General features: G+C 33.2%; 2 protein-coding genes across 3 annotated transcripts; both read right to left on the bottom strand.

The window, feature by feature from the left end:
* Positions 1-128: 128 nt before the first annotated feature.
* LOC114374105 (uncharacterized protein C24B11.05-like) lies at positions 129-4,034 on the bottom strand. 2 transcript variants are annotated; one of them, XM_028331704.1, is made up of 9 exons: positions 3,861-4,010; positions 3,360-3,441; positions 3,195-3,260; positions 2,847-2,944; positions 2,700-2,737; positions 2,024-2,114; positions 1,611-1,910; positions 887-952; positions 129-516 (listed from the first exon to the last, which is right to left on the bottom strand). In XM_028331704.1, the coding sequence occupies exons 2-9, from the start codon at positions 3,418-3,420 to the stop codon at positions 370-372; spliced, it is 867 nt and encodes a 288-aa protein (XP_028187505.1). In that variant the 5' UTR covers positions 3,421-3,441; positions 3,861-4,010; the 3' UTR covers positions 129-369. The 2 variants fall into 2 exon arrangements, with proteins under 2 accessions (XP_028187505.1, XP_028187506.1); XM_028331705.1 differs by having other exon boundaries at positions 370-516; positions 3,360-3,491; positions 3,850-4,034.
* A 1,674-nt stretch (positions 4,035-5,708) lies between these two features.
* On the bottom strand, positions 5,709-11,485 carry LOC114374061 (ATP-dependent zinc metalloprotease FTSH 10, mitochondrial-like). Its single transcript, XM_028331655.1, has 8 exons — positions 11,171-11,485; positions 10,854-11,076; positions 10,684-10,755; positions 9,855-9,997; positions 8,630-9,097; positions 7,663-8,430; positions 6,625-6,852; positions 5,709-6,409 (listed from the first exon to the last, which is right to left on the bottom strand). The coding sequence occupies exons 1-8, from the start codon at positions 11,219-11,221 to the stop codon at positions 5,930-5,932; spliced, it is 2,433 nt and encodes an 810-aa protein (XP_028187456.1). The 5' UTR covers positions 11,222-11,485; the 3' UTR covers positions 5,709-5,929.
* Positions 11,486-20,434: the final 8,949 nt, after the last annotated feature.

The raw sequence follows: 20,434 nt of genomic DNA, 5'->3' as shown, positions 1-20,434 counted from the left end.
ATATATATATATATATATATATATATATATATATATATATATTATACGGTTTAACTAACTTAAAATCGAAGAAACGCAGTTGCGCTACCTCAATGCTTCCAATCTATCATAGATCGTTACATTGAAAGAAAGACCAAAAATTGAATACAGATTCATATACTTTATATATATCATGTCGCATGAGTCACATTTTATGTCGATGAAAATAACAGGAACAGACCCAACATGAAATTGAACTTATCCACCAAGATTGAGACAGAAACATATCATAACACACGTCCAACTAGGGCTATTTATAATATACAGTAGAATGGAATTTAAATAACAGTACAAGGCAGCACCAACTACCCTGGGGGTAAACATTCTAAGCTAAGCTTTTACTTCAATTCCAACCTTGTACTGCACAAATTCATGCTTCTCGTCAGCAGCATCCCAAAGCTCAGGGAATGCCTCCTTGATATTATGAATACTCTCCAATGCATGATCCACTCCGGTGGTACGAACAGATGTACCAACCTGCATGCGTCACATTTTACTTTTAATTCTAATGTATGTATTTCAAAGGGCGAAAAAACAAAGACCTCACACAGTCAAAATTTACAAATATTTCTACCTAATGCAAGAATAAGAACACGTGAGTTTAATTAACAAATGAATATGAATACTTTAAGTCGTTCCATTCAACTAACTATATCAAAATTAGAAAGCTCAAATTCTAAGTGTGCGTGTATCCAAATGCAACTTAAAATGTCAAGGAAGTCTAGCTCAGTTGGTTAAACAGGATGCATGAGTTGTTGTAACTCGCCAGGCATTGTTTTCGATTCTTAGGGATGAAAAAAAAAAGCAACTTAAAATATGTTCCTATGACTAATATTTCATTACTTACTGCAACTGTGTGGAGGCCCAAGCGTTTGGCTGTCAATAAGTTGCGGATGCTGTCATCAAAAAACAACTGAAAAAAGCAAAAGCAATAAAAACAAGTGAATAAATAATGCCATTAGACAATCTGAAGGATAGAAAGGGAAATGATCGCTTTAGTAAGAACAATAGCGGAGGCTTCTCTAATGCCCTTTCTTTGCATAATTTGGTTATTAACGACTAAAGCATCGTGTGAATATAAAATATTTGGGTTAGTTTGATTGTGTTCTGTTTTTTATTTTTAAAATTATTCTATATTGAAGAACTGTTTTTCAAAAGAAAATGACAAAAAATGTTTGGCAAGAATATTAATTTAAAAACAAATTTAGAGATGAGAAAATAAAATAAATACTTGGTTGTTAAATTTATTTTGAGAATATGTTTGTCGTGATTTCTTCTTTTCATGATTTTAAAAATCAAAAGTAAAAAACAGAAACAGCCTATACCTATTTATATTTTTTCAGTTTTAAGAACAATTAAATTGAAAATAATTTTAAAACAAATAGCTTTTAAAAACAATTGTGAAACCAACCTTAGTAATTAGTTATTTAGTATGAATCAAGAAAATAATTAGTTATTTTGTGTAGTAATTAGTTATTTAGTATGAATCAAGAAAATAATTAGTTATTTTGTGGAAGTGTGTCCTCAAATTTGAACGGCTACACAAATGAGGGAAGGGTCCATATTCTTACTGTTCTTTGTGGGTCAATATCTGCTAACTTGAAAGCATTTTCAAATGCATCATCAAAGGGTTTACAGACAACTGGGGTCCTTGGAAGCACCATATCAGATTCCGCCGGTCTTATGTACTCACAAAAGTAAAAAATTTCGGAGGTGGTTGATCGGGATTCACTGCCATCTTTATTATAAGAAGGATTGGTGTTGTTGGAGGGATTCAGAGTGTCAAAGCTTATAATACTTTCAAAGCAGTCCTCCAGTCCAAGGGTTTTAAGCGCTCTAATCGCATGGTTTGAGTCAGCATTCGTAAAAATCTGAAAAGGGAAACCAAGAATAGGCATATCATCATACATACATCAAGAGTGAACTGAAGAGAGGCTTCTCTAAAGTAATAATTTCACCATTAAAAGATAACACAGAAACTTACAAGTTTCCTAACAGGCAGGCTTTGCAAAATGCCCCTGAGAACAGGATCTGGTTTCAGCAGCACATCATATGGCAATCTCCCATGAACAAAACTGCTCAAAACAAAATGACTCATTTAACATGGTTTGAACTTGATTGAAATGTGTGGTATGTGACTCAAAATCACTAAAGGCACAAATGGGAAGGATTCTAGTGATGTTGTCATAACTGAATTCAGTTATTATAACTAAATTCAGTTGTCATAACTGAATTGGTCTTAGTACCAAAGTATAGTCTTTGTTCCTAGAGCTAGCAACTAGAGTATATATATATTTGATCATGTTATTCATTGAGAGTTTTTTTTCTGTGAAAAGAAACAGAGAGAGAGAGTTCAACAGAAAGAGAGCTAGGAGATTGAGGGAGGTTTTGCCAAGAGAGATCAAGCTAGTTACTGCTTGTATTGAACTTGTAATGTTTCATGATCAATGTGATGATGATGAGCTGTCATTTCTCATGTATGTAGGCACATTGCTGAACCACATAAACTCATGGTGTAGATCCTTGCTTGTTGCTTTGCTGTGTTTTCTGTTTTTGTATTGATCTTGCAGGTTCTACTAGTAGAGGAACAGGGAGCAGAACCAACAAAATGAATGACCAAAATAGAAAATAAAAAATAAAAATGTGTAGAGGCAATTTACCTGTTAAAGTCATCATAGTCAAAGTCATAGCCAATTGCCTGGTGAGAGAACAAGAGACAAAATGATGGTCCTTGTTGAACATCGGTTTTGCCTTAAAAAAATGTTTGAAATGAATTAAAATTCATTTAAAGGTTGATTAAATCATACCCTTAAACCAGCCATCGTCGTCCCATAAGTCTTATATAATGGATAGTTCAATTCGGCAACTTTGGCAGCCTCCATCCCCAGCTTTTGAATCATAAACTCTGCAATATTAAAATAAACCCATTTTTTTAAAATTAAATTCCGCTTCGTTACCAGATAATGTTACCCACGTTTGAACCCTCGCATATAGAAGGCCAGTATTGGGTAAAGGGTATGTTTTATGAATATGAAAATGGGACAACATTTTGTTATCCCCTTTAATTTTGCAGCATATTCTTGAGACGTATGTATATGAAAAAGATAAAACATAGAAAGCGAGAGATAGAGATAATTGCCTGGTAAATTCATTACCATCAATATTTTTTGCTATTTGCACTGAGACTCCAGAACTATAAGGATAAAGGGTGTCATCAAGATCTGAAATTAATTTTTTAAAAAAAGTTAAGCATATATATAGCATAGAACAATAAAGCAAAGTAAGAGAGAACAAATTCAGCACGGATCGTGAAAGCTTACCAAATAAAAGACAATCATATTTTGGCTTTGGAACTTCCTGGAACTTATGCCCGTCTTCCATTTTGACCTGAATTTCTTAGACCTAATTAAATTTACAAAATGTCAAAACCACAGTGAGACAGCGAAAAATAAAACAACCCCCCCCCCCACAGAAACATGAAATGAAACAGCCAAATAACAAAAAAAAATGTCTGAAAAATGTGTTTTACTACCACAAAGGAATAAAAAATCAAAATTTAACATTCAAGTCAAATCCATGTCCGAAAAAATAAAAATAAAAATGCAGATTAAAAAGTGATAATAACAAAATTAACATGGAAGTTAAGGGGGGAGAAAACTAAGCCGTTGCAAATAAAAAGTTTCAGAAACAAAGGGCAACGGTTGAAAACGAAAAAGTTTCAATTTTTATGGAGAAAACAGAAGTGGGGATCGAGCAGAGTTTGGTGATGTTAAAGTAAACGCGAAGCAGATTCATAAACGGAAGAGAGAATGTGAAATTACTGTTAGCTGAGAGCGAAAGCGAGAGAGGAAGATGCAATGGACAGCTCAGGAAGAAGAAGAAGAAGAAGAACGAAAGAAAGAGAATGAGGAAATGAGGGAAGCGGCGAGAGTTTGAATAGAAAAGAAAACAGCGTTGAGGGGAATGAATACAGAATCGCGTTTGCTGTAGGTGCGTTTTTAAGGATTGAAAAAAATCGAAGTCGTACGTAGGTATAGTGTGATTAAATATATTAATGGTGGATAATTCTTATTCTATGAATTACTTTCTGAGGATAGTTAGATTTAAATTTACATATAAAAATGACATTAAAATTTAGATTCATCAAAATTATCTATCATATTATCCATTCAATTAAACTCAAAAATATTAGATGTGAAGAAGTATATTAAAAAAAAATCTAAATTTTAGGTGGTCAAAATCAAGATAAAATATATAAATAGTAAATAATTATCAGTTAATTTTTGAAATTAAGTTAGAATTAAATTTTTTATAAGATTGTGCATTAAAGATCTAGGCAACCGGAAAAAAAATCCAATAATAATATTTTTTCTCAAGCCATCCCTTTTCTAACTTTTATCGTCCAATCTTGTCACCTTTTGACACGTTCTTCACTTCCATATTGAATATCGAGTAATGTTATATGTTTTTATCAAGTTTTCTTATCATTTTTTTAATCAAGAATGTACTTAATATTGAAGAAAATAATAAATAAAAAAATATTTAATGACTCATATATATATATATATATATATATATATATATATATATATATAATATTCTTTATCCAATCATGAGGTGACTCATTTTTTATTGAGAAAATAATGTATGTATTAATAATCTAAAGAATTTTTATACCATTATTCGGCTAAAAATTTTCATGCATGATGCATAATAAATATATTGACATTCATAATAATTATTCTTAGAATCATATTAATAATAATTTCTAATTAGTTTACTGTATATAATTTTCTATACTGACAGAGTGACAGTACATTCAAATTATTCTCATTTTATTTTGTCAACTTTACTTTCAGGTTTTAACAATAAAATAAAAAAGCAAAAAGTAGTAAAATAAAATATGTATATTTATTTTCATTTCCAAGTTTTAATGATCCACGTGATGTAAATGGTGATTGTGAATTAAAATAAGGAGAGAGGAAGCGTATGTATATATTTTTATTTTAATAATCAACGTGATGCGGAACTCTAAAAGAAAAAAGTATAATTTTATTAAAAAAATCAAATCATACAGATTACCACTTTAATCATGTTGTTGACGATTACTTACTTAATTGTAACCAAATACAAAAGAATTAGACCAAAATATAAAGTATAATTTTATTAAGACAATCAACAATAGGATTATCCTTTTAAAAAAATCGATAATAGAATTATCACTTTAGTCATACAGTTGAAAATTTACTTAATTGTAACGAGGAGAACAAGACAAGAATAATACCTTTTCTACTTTTTAAGCATAATATTAACGTTCTACTTATTTAATTTGTTGTAATTGAATTTTTAAAGCATGAGGCTTTGGTATAACTACTAAATGTACTCGTTTTTGCAGTCACTGATGACGTGCCACTAGTTTTGTTGCAGCAAACTTAAAATTTTTCATTTTGATACGAGTAAACTTTGGTAATGAATTTTACAACCAAAAAAGCTGATATTAAGTTTGAGACCATCGTCGTCGTTAGTATATCTTTTTTAACATTTTCATTTAGTTCTCAAGTTTATAAAAAAAAAAAGTATTCATTTACTTTTTCTACTTTATTGTTAAACAACACTAAAATTAAAATAAATAAACTTTAATAAAATTAAAATAATACACGATTACAATCTTAAAAATCAATAAAAATTTGAATGTAACAGAGTAACAAGGCTCGACCAACTGAAAATAGTATTGGGATTGGCCAGTCTATGGTATATTCATATAAGAAAAATCAGAAACGAATAATTCTTATTTAGCGGTTATCATATGCGTTTTGTTTGTCCCTCTGTCAGCAAATTGAAAAAAGATGAAAGCCATGTACAATAACAAACACAAATTAAACAACTATATCTATGCGGGAACAACCTGGGGCTCTAAAGGTGAAGACCCACCACCTTTCTCCGGCGTATCTATGGTGCTTTCTGCAACCTTTTCCTCTTCCTCTATAAAACCTTGCTTAAATCTATCATAATTGGTGGGTTCAGTGACCTTGAACGGCCGCTCGCCCAAAACTCGAAGCAAGTCGTCCTGGTGAAGTACTTCTTTTTCAAGCAGCAACTCTGCAATTTGAGCCACTTGCTCCTTGTGTTCCTTGATTAGCTGAACCGTATGTTCATATGCTTTGTTCACCCAATCACGCACTTCGTTATCGATGATTGCAGCAGTTTTGCTGCTGTATGGTTTGGAAATCTCATATGAGCCCTCAGTTGGAGGGAAGGAGAGGAGCCCCACTTTGTCGCTAAAACCATAAACTGCTACTTGGGCATACGTCATCTTGGTCACTTTTTCCAAGTCATTTTGTGCTCCTGTTGAGATTCTCCCTATAAGAACCTGCAGTGGCAATGAAGGGAAATATCATTTTCATGCCTTTGAAGTTTGGGAAGTATCAAACCGCAGATAAGGAAAATAACATTTACAACTGAAAAACATAAGTGCACCGAAATACATTACATTCTTTCAACAGAAAGATCTAGCCATACAGCAAAGAATATAAAAGAAAAACAGGAGAAAAAGGTAAACATAAAAGAAGGAAATGCCAAGACCACCTGCTCAGAAGCCCGACCACCAAGTGCCATACAAGTCATATCAAAAAGCTGCTCCTTTGTCATGAGAAGGTTCTCACTGGGAACATATTGAGCAAACCCAAGAGAGGCGGTGCCACGTGGAACAATAGTTACTTTCAACAAGGGCTCGGCATGTTCCAAGAACCAACCTGCAACAGCATGGCCTGCTTCATGGTAGGCAACAGTACGCCTTTCCAGCTTGCTTATTACCTGGTTAAGAAACATACGTGTTAGAGAAACTCTAACTAGTAGTGGAAAAGGTGGAGAGAGAGGGTTCCAAAACTCAGTTAGTTCAACTTTTTTAATTTAACGTGGCATATCAACTATTTCTGCACATTAGATACGAATAGACTAAAACATACTGAGTATAACGTATGGTCCTTTCAGACATAAAAATGAAAGGTTGATACATGGAAGATTCAGCTTCCATCATATTGCTCACATTCATTAAGGCCAACTTTGGCTGGATAAGTTTTCTGTGAAATGTCTTATTTCAGGAGATAAGAAAAGCTTTTTCACACCCTATAGTGGGAAGGAAATCAGAGTATCTTCCCTATGAATTAAGAGAACCCCTAACCATATTTAATTCACCTTTTCTGTCTCGAAGTTCTAGAAATGCCATTTCATTAGCATGTTTATTACATAAACAAATAAAATGTATAGGATTATATATGTAATTGAATAATTACATTAAAAAAATATTTAACAAAACTGAACCCCTAATTTTTTCTCCACATTCCTTGTTTTGCTATTACATATATCCACTGTAACTTGTGGGTAAAGGCAAACATTTTCATTCTCGAGTTGAAATTTATCAATCATGTGTAATTAATGTATTAAAACAACTAAACTATATTTTATACTAAAACATCATTTTGCTCCAACGATAATGACAGGTAAGAAATATGAGAAAAATGAAGGCTATAACTTCCTATGATATGCAGAGTAAAAAACACCCAGCTCCAACCCTCCCATCTCACAAGCCTACCTACTAGTAATATAAAACTTAAAAAGACATACCCTGTTCCTCTTTTCCAAGCCACCAATGATCCTATCAATGGCTGCCTCAAAATGTTCCTTTGTCACTTGTGTTCCTTCACCTCTTGCAGCAATCAGAGCAGCTTCATTGCAGACATTAGCAATGTCTGCTCCAGCAAATCCAGGTGTAAGGGCTGCAAGCCTTTGAGAATAATATGAAGGCTCGTGATCAAGTTTGATTTTCTTCAAGTAGATCTGAAATATCTGGTCACGACCTTTAATATCAGGTTTGTCAATTGTTATCTGGCGGTCAAATCGCCCAGGCCTAAGAAGAGCTTTGTCTAAGATATCAGGCCTATTTGTTCCTGCCAACACAACAACTCCAGAAGTGGTTCCAAAACCATCCATCTCCACCAACAGCTGATTTAAAGTACTTTCACGTTCATCATTTGCACCAGAAAAACCACCACGCCCCCTTGATCGACCAATTGCATCAATCTCATCAATAAATATGATACTAGGTGAACACTGTCTTGCTTCCTGAAACAAGTTTCTCACCCTAGATGGTCCAACACCAACAAACATTTCCATGAAATCAGAACCAGATAAACAAAGAAAGGGTACACCAGACTCCCCTGCTGTAGCTTTTGCTAAAAGGGTTTTTCCTGTGCCTGGAGGACCGGCCAAGAGAGCACCTTTTGGAATCTTTGCACCGAGTTCTTCATATTTCTTTGGGTTCTTGAGGAAGTGGACAAACTCCATAATTTCTTGCTTCGCCTCATCACAACCAGCAACATCTTTAAAATAGACCTGAACAAAATGAAACAAAAAAAAGAAGATAAATATTGTCTCTTAAATGAACTTATTGTCAAGTTATTTAGCAGCACTCCTGCCAGGAGGAAATAACCAAAACTGGAAAGATAACAACAGCAAGTGGGGAACACGCTATTAAAACAAACACAAAAAACAGCAGCCATCTCATTGATAGAAGAAAAAGAAATCTCCTAACCTTGTTTTTGGCATTTTTGTCTACTTTAGTATGGGCTTTTCCTATGTTGAATATTCCACGTGCACCCTTACTGCCGCCACTGCCACCAAAACCAAGTTGACCTTGCATTCTCGCCCCCATAAGCCCGATAGATAACAAAAACAACAGTGTTAGAGCAACCTTCGTCATTTCCTGGAATGTAGACCTCTCAGAATATGTTACAGGCACAAAATCATGAGAGTCAATGCCCAGAGCTTCTTGCGCTTCCTCTAGCTTCCCCTCAAAAGACTCAACACTTCCAATATTGAAATAATATTTATACTGGCCTCCAGATCCCTTTGCAGGTAGGGTCTCTTGGACTACTTCATTATCTATTTGGTTGCGGGGAGTGTTCCTTACATATACTTTGGCAACTGATTTATCTGAGACAACAATATGGTCTACTAATCCTGGTTCCAAAAGCTTGTTTTTAAACTCCTGAAAGCTGATCTGCAAAGAATCAAATTCTGATCCACGTCAGAAAGATGATAACAATGAAATAAAAGAAACCATATAAAACCAGACACAGACGAACAGGTACCTTGCTGGTATAAGGCACGTGATTTGCATTCACATCCTAATTATAATGCAAAGACACCCTCTGAACAAGTAAGATCTAGAAAATATCAAGTATTTTTCAAAAACCAAGCTGTTTAAGACTTGCAACCAGATGCTAGAAAGCAATGGGGTATAAAAGCCTATCCTAAAAGAACTCTTGTTTAATGGAGCTACAATCTAAGCAGTCAATTGAAGCAGCATAAAGTTCATCACACAGATATACACATATTTTCAATTATATTTTATCAATTATAAAATACTTCAAAAAGAAGGGGATGGAGTGTAGTGCAAATCACATAGGCACATGCACACAGAGGGAAAGGAAGAAGAAACGAAATAACAGAGCGATACCTAAGAAAGTACTCGATGAAGGTCTCAGCAACTATAGTAGTATATTGCACAATACAGAACTCAAATCTTATTTCTTGTAATCTCTCTTATATTTCCATTTTTCCCCTTCATCAAGAGGATCATGATAAGAGAGGAATCAAACAGTAGAATGTTCATTTCTCAAGCATTTGAAACCATTGCATCCATCTTCATCATATAGAATGCAGATGTTCATAATTCCATATATTGAGTTCTCAACCCAACTTCTCGCCCACAAAAACAAAGACTAGCCATGGTAATAAAAAGAAGTTGTGCTTACCTCCTCTTGTTCACGATGACCAAACGAAAAGGATGTAAGAAATAGCCCCATCCCCAATAATAATGGCGTGATTAGATTTTGAACTTGCTTCATGAAAGCTTCCTTAAAATTTCCACTATTCTCGGTGTTTGCATGTGAATTATCTGAAGTTAAAAGGAGAATTGGTCATCAAAAGTTGTTAATGGTACCCCTTGCAATAAACTGGAATGCAGGCATGATTAATTCTTGAAAAACAAGTAACAACCATACAGATCCACACAAGTAAATCATTGCAGCCCACTGAGAGAGAGAGAGAGAGAGAGAGAGAGAGAGAGAGAACTTATTTTGGGATTGGAAGTTAAGTTTCAAAATCCAAAATGCCCAATCCACAGTAAGGTTGTAATTGAAGTTTGAACTCAACAGAAAATAGAACCCTGGCCGAGGGCAAGAAGAATTGATTCCTACCAGATTCTCCAACTTCCCAACATAAAGGAAGTTCAGGCATCAAATTAAACGCAATAAAACAATAGCTCGACACTACAAAAAAAAAAATCTAGCCTAACATAAGGCAAGCAAACCAACTCAACAAGTTACAAAGCGAAAGAAAATCATAGCAAGTAAAGACTAACAAAACCTCCCTCAAGCATATACAAAGCAACACACACAAAACTACTAGTTAGTCAATTATTATACACAACACTTGTACAACATATAAATTACAAGAAAGACATCACTCCAGTTTACTCATTACACCAGTAGTCACCACCATATTCCAACAATTTGCCATGAAAGCTTCCTAATTCAGAAAAAAAAAAAAAAATAGGGTGTGCACAAAAGATTCTTCTTTTACCTTTGGACTCATGTTTCTTGTCGTTTCCCTTCGGAACTTCCTTCTTTTCCTTGGGATAGAAGTTCTTATAATCTGCCAAAAACCGAAAAATACCAATCAAAACGCTAACTAAAGAGCAGCACAGTAAGCCGAAAACCAAATTAAACAAAGCAGCTCCGAATAAAACTCACTCTTCTTCTTCGGAGCTTCGCTGCAAAACAATCGGCGAATCCTAGGGTTTGCTGCAACAGATTTAAAATCAGGCAAATTGGAAACGAAGCCATTACTAAGAGCTCTGGCAGAAGACACGTAGCCCCTAGCAAATCCTAATACCCTCTCGGCTCCTTCAGAATACGCATTCGTCCGTGGCACTCCGACATGGGTTCCCAATCTCCCATCACCGTGCAAAAAATTCTATCACCCCAATAAAAAGCAGCATCAAAGTTAGCCCCTTTATGATCTCTTATGTAAGAAAATGAATTGAATTGAAGGGGAAAAAAAAACATACTCTAGCGCGAGGCGAACGCGAAACGGAGCGCGCAATCCTTGAAAAAATCATGCTTTTGGAGGTAACAAAAAGCGTGCGAAACAATGATAACTAAGTTGAAGTAAAAATAATTTAAAGAAAAAAAAGAGTGAATCGAATAGATCTGAAGCTAAGAAATATGGGAAACAAGTGAAACGATAAAAAGGTTGGTGTTTTTGTTGTTGTCGTCGTCATCAGAGAGAACAAAATGAAAAAACATAATTTGTGCGAAACATAATTTGTGCGAACTACTAGCTGTGTTTGGCTGAGAGGATACGACGTCGCCGTCTCTTTATAACACAAATAAAACTATGATGCTTTTGAGATTGAGGTTAACAAATGCGCACGTTGGCTTGGGCCTTGGTGTTGTTTTCTGAAAAATTTCTTGGCAAACACGGTACAAGCCCACAGGTTTTTCCTCCAAAAATGTTATCAGTAAAGAAGAAGGAAAAAAAACAATTACTTTGTGCCAAATAAACTGAAATCTATTATCTAGGGTTTATAATCTATAATAATAAAAATATATATCACGTTCTTTTGTGCATTTTGTGGTAATAATTATTTTTATACTATAATTATAGAATTATTTAAGTTTTGTTCTGGTAAATTTCTTCCTAGGTACGTATAAGAAATAAAATATTTTTGTTTATAATCTGGGTAAAAAAAAATAGTTAGAAAGGGAGACTTCACCAAAGATAAATATAACTATGTTCTTTGACGGAAAATAATTATCAATAAAATTAATAAATACTTTATACCAATAACATAATAAAAAAAATTATATTATCGATCTCTCTTACATTGAGCATATATTTTTACAGATTTTTATTTCTTTCAAATATTATTAAATGGATATAATTTTCATTTAAATTTTAGATTTTGAATCTTAATTTACTATATCAATTTTAAAATAAATTTTATAAAATAAATTAAAATTAAAGATTATTGTAATTCTAATGAATCTTAATTTTAATTCTAATTTTTTTGACAAAAGAGCTGTGTAATATTATGCTACTTAACCAGTAAAATAGGCCAACATCTCTGCTCTAAGTCAGCATTAACAAAATTCAGTGCTTGACGCAATAATAAAACTTTCGCTCGTCTCAAATATATAAAAAAATACTTTTTTTCTCAAATATAATAAAATGCTAATTCAATTTACCTTATTTAATGTTAGTATTTCTAACATATTTTTTATTTAATTAAGGTGGTAGTTTTAATTATTATTTTTTGTTCTTGATATCAAATTTTAATAAAGAATAAGTTGAAAAAAAAAACAATGTTTAATTAAAATTGATACAATTAAATATATAATTAATTTTTTAAAAATTAGTGTATCATATTTTTTTTATTTGAGACCATAAGGAATAACTAAAAGTTAGTTTCAATTATTAGTGATGGATCATGCTTAGAGTATCTTTAGTACGAATTTTTTATATGAGTTTCTTAATCATCTTATTGTGATCCTCATAATTCTTTTTGCAATATTCATAATGTCATGTCACTTGTAAGAAACTCGTACAAAATTTTAATCCAGGCGGCCAACATTACTTACCCACATTCTTTCATCCAATTGATCCAAGGGAATTTATTCCATGGCTTACCGAATGAAGACTCGTACGCGCACCTTACCATATACATTGAGATATGCTATAGGTAAAGATAGCGGGAGTTCCAGAAGATGTCATCCGCCGTAATCTATTCTTTTTCTCCTTGGCCGATGAAGCAAAAAGATGGTTTCATTTGTTCAAGGTGTATAACCTGCGGACATGGGAAGAGGTAGTGGAGAAATTCCTAAAGAAGTACTTTCTAGAGTCCAAGACTGCTGAGAGAAAAGTGGAAATCTCATATTTCCACCAATTCCCTAATGAATCACTGAGTGAAGCACTTGACCGCTTTCATGGGTTGCTCCAGAAGACTTCTACACATGAGTTTAGTGAGCTAGTTCAACTCAACATATTCAATTATAGCTTGTGACCTCATTCCAAGCAGCTCCTCGATGCCTCCGACAGTGGGAAGATTAAATTGAAGACTTCAGGCCATGGAGCTGATAGAGACTATAGCAGCCAGTGATCACGCCATCCTTCATGGTCGAGCCTACACACCCACAAAGAAGAGCCTTATTGAGCTTATTTCTCAAGATGCTATGTTAGCTCAAAACAAGCTTCTGGCCATTAGAGACCCTCACATAAACTCTGAGTAAGCTCCCTTAATAGTTGCATGCAATGCATCCTCCTCCATCTCTAGTCATGCAAATTGGGGGATGCAACATTTGTGGTAGGGCCCATAAGTTTGGCATGTGCATGGCACAAGATGATAAATCCAAAGAAGTCAACTACATGGTCAGTCCGAGTTGTCAAGGATTCTATCAAGGAGGGCCTCTAGGATACAATCAAGGAGGGCCTACTTGTACTTAATATTGGAGATCCTACCCCGGGAATAACTTCAATCAAGGAGTTCCATCTAATCGGTCTCTCAATCAAGGACTTGATTTGTATAAGAGAACCACTAAGCTGGAAGACACGCTGACTCAGTTCATGCAAGTTTCTCTATCAAATCACAAAAGCACTGAGTTCATCATTAGGAATTTGGAGGTACAAGTAGGCTAATTAGAAATTGGCTGAAACATCCACCGGCAGTGTTTTGACCAACACAAAAAAGAATCCCAAGAAGGAGTGCAAGGTAATTTTCACTAGGAGGGAAAGTGCCGAGAACAGAAAGAGAATTGAGGAGGGTGTGAGTGATGAGGAATGAGAGGAGAAAAATAGAGAAGAGAGTGAAAAAGAAAAAAATGAGATTAAGGAGAATAGTGATGAGGTCTCAACCACTAAGACCAAGACCAAGAGTCAGTTAGCTCGAGAGGTTAAGAAGGAGATATCATCAGTTCCAACAAAGAAAGTTCCATATCCCTTGGTGTTATCCAAGAAAGACAATGAGCGATATTTTGCTCGTTTTCTTGACATTTTCGATAAGCTAAAGATTTTTTTAAATGACCTAAATCTATTTTTTTTAATTAAATAAGATTTCAAAAGTTTTAATTTGTAGCCTAACTTAACTTGGGCCTATTGTTTATTAGTAGGGATAAGAACGAGGTGGGACAAACATGGATAATAGTTATGCAATACTTGGCCTTCCAGATAAATATTCACCTTATACATGCATGGGTATTCGTGGATAGGTATAGATATTTATTAAAAAAGATAAAAAAATTAATTTTAAATTATAATTGTCATCCTCAATAGTGAAAAGTTTAATAGACTTCGTAATCTTCTCATAATAGTGAATTTGTTTAATACTTTCTCATTTTTAATTGGAATAATGTAGTGGAATGACTAACAAGTAACAACAGTTGATGCAAATAGTAACAATTTGTATTTCTTAATCAAGTGGTTCAGGATTCGAATTATGGTTTATCCTTGAATATGGAATAAATCATGTTAGAGGGAAATATCCATCTTGAGTGGAACAGGAATAATGCAACACATTTTGGTGGCATAGAAGATATAGGAAGAATGAGGCTTTAGGAGGTAAATTGCCAAAAACAAACATGAGACCTAGACAAGAAGACATAGACACAATATATTTGTCATATAATTTTTTTTCTTTCACATGGTATATACACCTCGAACTCGAAGATAGGAAAGATGTATAAGAAGGAAAAGGGAAAAATAGATAAAAGGAAAATATTTAACATATATCTATTTTTTTCATCTTCCACTATTTTTTTTCTTTTTATATCTTTCTTCATTTTCCATCATATCATTACTTACATTTATCTTTTTTTTCTTTCTTGAATTATTTTGTTTTTTTGTATTCAGGGGCAGACCCAGGATTCAATGGTTGCAGGGGCCAAAATCAAATAAATATATAAACATTAAAATTTATAAGAAAATATTTATTTATTTTCTAGAATGATTTAAAATAGACTTAAATATGTTTTTCATACCTGAAAAATATACCATTTTCATTTTACTACCTAATATTCATTTTTTTATCTAAGTACCCGATATTTTTTTATGTTTCACTTTAGTACTTGTTAAAGATAGGGGGAGCAACATGAAGATCAAGCTCTGAAGAGTTTTGATTTTTTATATGCCCAACTCTTTGTTGAGTGACATGTGTATTAATTATTGTTTTTAGTCTTAGTTTATCTATGTGTACATGCTTTTATTCTTAGTTTGTGTGTGTGTACATCATGCATCATCATATAGAAGTAGGAAGATAGTATCTAAGGCAAGAAACATCTTCAGTGTTACATAACTCTTTGTTTTAATCGATTACCACTATTTATAATTGATTACACAAGTCTTTTAGAAACATGTAAAGAGATCATAGTTTTGGTTTAATCAATTATCATATATCTGTAATTGGTTACACAATTCTTCTTTAGACCATGTTCCTTTTTCTTGAATCTTTGGTTTAATCTATTACGAGGATATAGTAATCAATTGCATCGTTCTTAAAAGTGTTCCTAAAAGTAATCAAGAACACTTTTATCGACTAAACCTAGATTGCAATCAATGACATTGTTCTTGAATGCTTTCCAGGTTTGGAGAATAACACTTTAATCGATTAAAAAAAGAATCTAATTGATTACTCTCTCTCGATAATCAATTACATTGCCAATTTAATTAATTACAGGCGGTTATAACTATTTTCTCTATATATACCCACCTTGTGTTCTCACTTTGAACAATGAGCTTTAAACAATCTTTTATAACTCAAAACTTCAGTTTTCGTTTCTTGAAGCTTTCAAAGGAAAAATGAGTTGTAAACACAATGATCGTGGGAGATGAAGATGTTGAGAGAGGAGGAGGAAAAACGGGAAAAATATGAGTGGGGAAGGAGATGGAGCATGGGAGATGAAGAGACGGAACAGAGGGAGGAGGAAAAAGTGAGAAAAAAAGAAAAAGAAAGAAAAGTGGGCATTAAGGGAAAGCCATAGGATTGAAAATGGTACACAATGACCGTTCCTGTGTACACAGTAACATTCAAAAATTTGGAGAAGAAAACGCGAATGACATAGTACAGTGGTTGGAAAAAATGCTTTACATAGTACAATGACCGGAAAAAAAAATATGAACAGTCAAAAATTGGTTTGCATAGTATAAATTGGTTCAAACAGTAACAATTTGTACACCCAATTGACATTCTCATTTTTCATTTGTGAACCTCTAGTATCCAAATTCAAGCTTAGCTAATTTTTTTTTCCAAATTCAATCTCAGTTAGTTTTTTTTTCATATTCAATCTGAGTTAATTTCTTTTCCATATTCAATCTCATTTTATTTTTTTTTCCCAAATTCAAGGCCAGTTAATTTTTTTTTAAATGGATCCAAATCAATTTGATTGACAAAATTATATAAAGTTTTTACAAAATTATAACATGTCTCCTTCGACCTAAAATTCACAAAATCGTCCTCTTTTTTCCCCCTCCTTTTTTTACCACCACCACCAAATTATTTTATGTCAAACACTCAAACCTCTTCTACCGTTAATTCTCAAAGTTTGCAAATATTTTCTTCAGTCCCAGCAAACAATCCTACAATGGTTTCAAATGATGACGTTGGTTCGCGATTTCCATAATTTTCTACCCAAATTGGACTAGATGAGATCCCTCTTGACGAAATAGGAGGGTCTTCGACAAAAAGGAAGCCTTGAGTCGCCTCTGCAGTTGAAGAATATACATGCCTCATTAGTTCATGACTCAACATCTCAATTGATCCAATTGTTGGTGTTGATCAAGGAAAAGAAGCGTTTTGGTTTAGAGTTATGAAAAATTATAACAAATTTCGAGGTGAACTCTACGAAAGAACAGTTAATCAATTAAAATCACGATGTCAAAAAATAATCTGGGCATGCAAAAATTCAAGGTTCTCTTCCTGACTTTGCTACATACTTGCAAAGAAGACGCGTTATTCATACAAAAGAAATTTATCAACAACTTCAAATCGATTTAGTAGAGTATAATTGAAAACGTTATAGTCACAACAATAATGAAATTTAATTTTTCTTTGACATTAATGTTTTTCAATTTTTTTAATATCTAATTTATGAATTTTTTATTTCTTTAATATTTAATCATAAATAAAAATTAAATATATACTTATTTTCCTATTTCTTAATATTATTAATTTTTTTAATGTTTCATTAAAATTAATTAATTAATTATATTTAATTTAATAATTAATTAATCAAGGATATATATAATTAGTCTTCAAGGCAAAGACATCAATACTCATCTGACGTTAATGGAGCGACGAAATATTTTCGTGTGATGGGTTTGAAAGACCACTTGTTGCATGTATCGTACACATGGATGGTTGTAATTGGTTGCAACATCTATTTTGGTTTGATGGGAAGAGTCAAATGAGTTATAAGATTTTTGGGGATGTCCTTGCATTTGATGCTACATGCAAGAAGAACAAATATCTTTGTCCATTTGTGATTTTCTCCGGTGTCAACTATCATAACAATACCATAGTGTTTGTAACTGCTCTTGTAACTAATAAAACTGAAGAAACATACGTATGGTTATTGGAGCAGGGTGGAGGCAAAGAAAGATAAAGCTCCTTCTTTGGTTATTACCAATGATGATATTGCAATGAAAAATGCTATTAATTGAGTTTTTCCCAATGCTCACCATGGTTATGTGTCTCACATTTGATGCGGAATGCGAGGAGTGATTTGTGCGAGAAGGAAATATTGTCATATTTGAATAAATATGTTGGCTAGCTGACCTTGAGACACAAATATAGTGAAAGAGAAATATATATAAATATATATATATATATATATATATATATATATATAGAGAGAGAGAGAGAGAGAGAGGTGACAGGGAAGCATGGTTTTAGTTTAGTTGTCGTTGTTTAACAATAATCTCAAACAAACAAAAAAGATAAATTCAAGATTAGAAGTGCGGAGAGTGAAGATTGACTAATAATACTTACGTGGAGTGTGTTTGTTTGTGTATATATATAGACAACACATATATTTTAAGCAATGAGTAAATCAATCTTATAATTAAGTTATGACTCACCTTATGTAATTGGTAATTACAAAACTAATATATTTCAAAAAGAAAAAAAAAAAAACAAAACAGATCCCTTCAGCATTTTGCTACTATAATGAAAAGGGGATCTGAGGAGATTCCTTCAAGAATCCCCATGCTTGTGCCAGCAAACTAACATGGCCACACACCTCCTCATGATGTAAAATCTGGCTCTGTGTTCCTTTGCTATGCTGGTGCATTTCTTACCAATGGAGGGGTTCTTCTGTGAGAAGCTCCTAGGAATATTAGTGGTTTTGGAGCTAGTGGAGGAACTCTTTTGGGATAAGCTCCTGATCAAGAGAGGGGAGTTTGAAGAAGAATTAGAAGAAGAGCCTCTTGTTGAGCAACTCCTTGAGAACAATGATGATTTGCTTGAACCTGCTTCCTTCTTCCACACCTTCCCCTTTTCATCCATGAAAAACAAAGGAACTGTAATATCTAGAATTAGCTATGGGACAGTATGTGTTTGTGTGTGAAAGAGAGAGAGAGAATGGAAAAGGTGAATGCCGATAGGAGAGAAGAAAGAAAGTTGGTTGCAGTGGGACTGTGTAGTCTATAAAAAAAAGGTTCATAGAGTGATCATAAAAAATGCTTGATGAGATTCGATGTTATAATGAGCTAATTAAATATTATGTATACACATCAGATACCTACCTATATATACTTACTCATCATATTATAAACATTAGTTTTATTAATCACTTTAAACAAAGACATGTCTTATGCTTTTTTCTCCACTTTCTCCGTTCCTATATACTTTTCACCTGTGGTGTTAGACTGTGTTAGCTGGGCAAGAATTTGGAAATGGAAAATTTGTGCTTTTGATTGATACAGTAGCTTTCGGACTAATAAGGAAACCCTGTCCCTTATAAGCTCTCATTTTTTCTTTTCTCTAGGAGACAACCTCTTGTACGGTTCCAAAATGAGAATTATTTATTATAATAGTCCATTGTAGTTTGTACACCAATATTACCAATGCTGGACCTTCCAAATCTGTATCACTTCACAAAACTAGTGAGTGCCCAATTTGCTCAAGATGCTCTTCTTCTTTCTGCAGAAAATGTGCACATGGATGGATGAACATTCAACCTTGACACTGATGAGCAATACCCATATTATAGTCGAAGACATAAGGAGAGTATCTTAAGAGCACTATTGTTGTTCATGATCCATGTCTTATTGGTTTGAACGTGACTATTGTTTGTCAATTATTGTCATTGATGAAAACGGTTTCGAAATTCGCTACATATATATGATACGATGCAAATGAAGACAACAAACTTCTCAAACAATATTTTCATTTTCACAGTTTTTTTTAATTTGTAATATTATTTAACTAGTATGACATGTTTCATAAATATTATTATTCTTTAAGTATGTGATTAAAAATGATTTGATTTCTGATAAGTGCTTGTGAAAAAATATTTGTCGGAAGAAATTAGAGTGTCAAATTCTTAAATGAATATCAATATTTTAATGAAATAGTCTTTAACCCAAGTTCACCCAAAAATAATAATAATTTGTAATATTATTGCCAAGTGGCTGATATGGTCAATCAATTTATGATCACGGCAATAACATAAGCCTTTAATCTGCTTCCCGATTGGTTGCTAAAGCGTCTTTTTTCTCCCTTCTACCTTTGATGTAGAGATAGATATAGGTTCCAAAATTTTCCACTCTAAAGAAAATATGCATCACTTTGCAGAACCTACAAGTCGATACAGCCAATAATTTCGTGACAAACACAAGCACTGCAAAGTATATTTTAGGATTTAATAACACCCCTTATTGTTGAATTGGTTAATTTATTTATTGGAGATATCAGGTATGGATTCATAGGCACATGGCAATTACGTAGCAAGAACAGTAGTTATCAGATTTCAAAATTTTCAACCTTAAAATATTGACTGAATTTTATATTTTCAACCAGTGAGTCCTGCTGAACTTAACACGTGAAGGAATTGATTTGTGTTTTTTCTCATTTTTGTAGTAATATCATAGTAGAATTTGCCGAACTTGGCTCTGCGGTGACAGAATGCAGCTATAAATGTGTCACGATTGTCAAATTAATAAGAAAAAAAAAGGATACGAAATGCAGCTAGCTATTTATTTGATTGAGACAGCTATTTTAAAATAAAAATATAAGGAATTTAATATTATAATATTATTTTTTTTCTCTTTCATTTCCTGTGTC

Source organism: Glycine soja, chromosome 11, assembly GCF_004193775.1.
Source record: "Glycine soja cultivar W05 chromosome 11, ASM419377v2, whole genome shotgun sequence".
Classification (NCBI taxonomy): domain Eukaryota; kingdom Viridiplantae; phylum Streptophyta; class Magnoliopsida; order Fabales; family Fabaceae; genus Glycine; species Glycine soja.
The sequence above is the reverse complement of the archived record's forward strand: the minus strand, read 5'-3'. Positions and strand labels throughout refer to the sequence as shown.

Excerpts from the sequence above, each read along its gene's own strand:
- LOC114374105 (XM_028331705.1), bottom strand. The coding sequence starts at position 3,420 with ATGGAAGACGGGCATAAGTTCCAGGAAGTTCCAAAGCCAAAATATGAT. Across the intron at positions 3,261-3,359 it reads ATATGATTGTCTTTTATTTG|ATCTTGATGACACCCTTTAT; the intron begins GTAAGCTTTCAC and ends AATTAATTTCAG. Across the intron at positions 953-1,610 it reads ATATTGACCCACAAAGAACA|TTGTTTTTTGATGACAGCAT; the intron begins GTAAGAATATGG and ends TGCTTTTTTCAG.
- LOC114374061 (XM_028331655.1), bottom strand. The coding sequence starts at position 11,221 with ATGATTTTTTCAAGGATTGCGCGCTCCGTTTCGCGTTCGCCTCGCGCT. Across the intron at positions 10,756-10,853 it reads CGAAGCTCCGAAGAAGAAGA|ATTATAAGAACTTCTATCCC; the intron begins GTGAGTTTTATT and ends GGTTTTTGGCAG. Across the intron at positions 6,410-6,624 it reads GTGGTCGGGCTTCTGAGCAG|GTTCTTATAGGGAGAATCTC; the intron begins GTGGTCTTGGCA and ends TTGCCACTGCAG.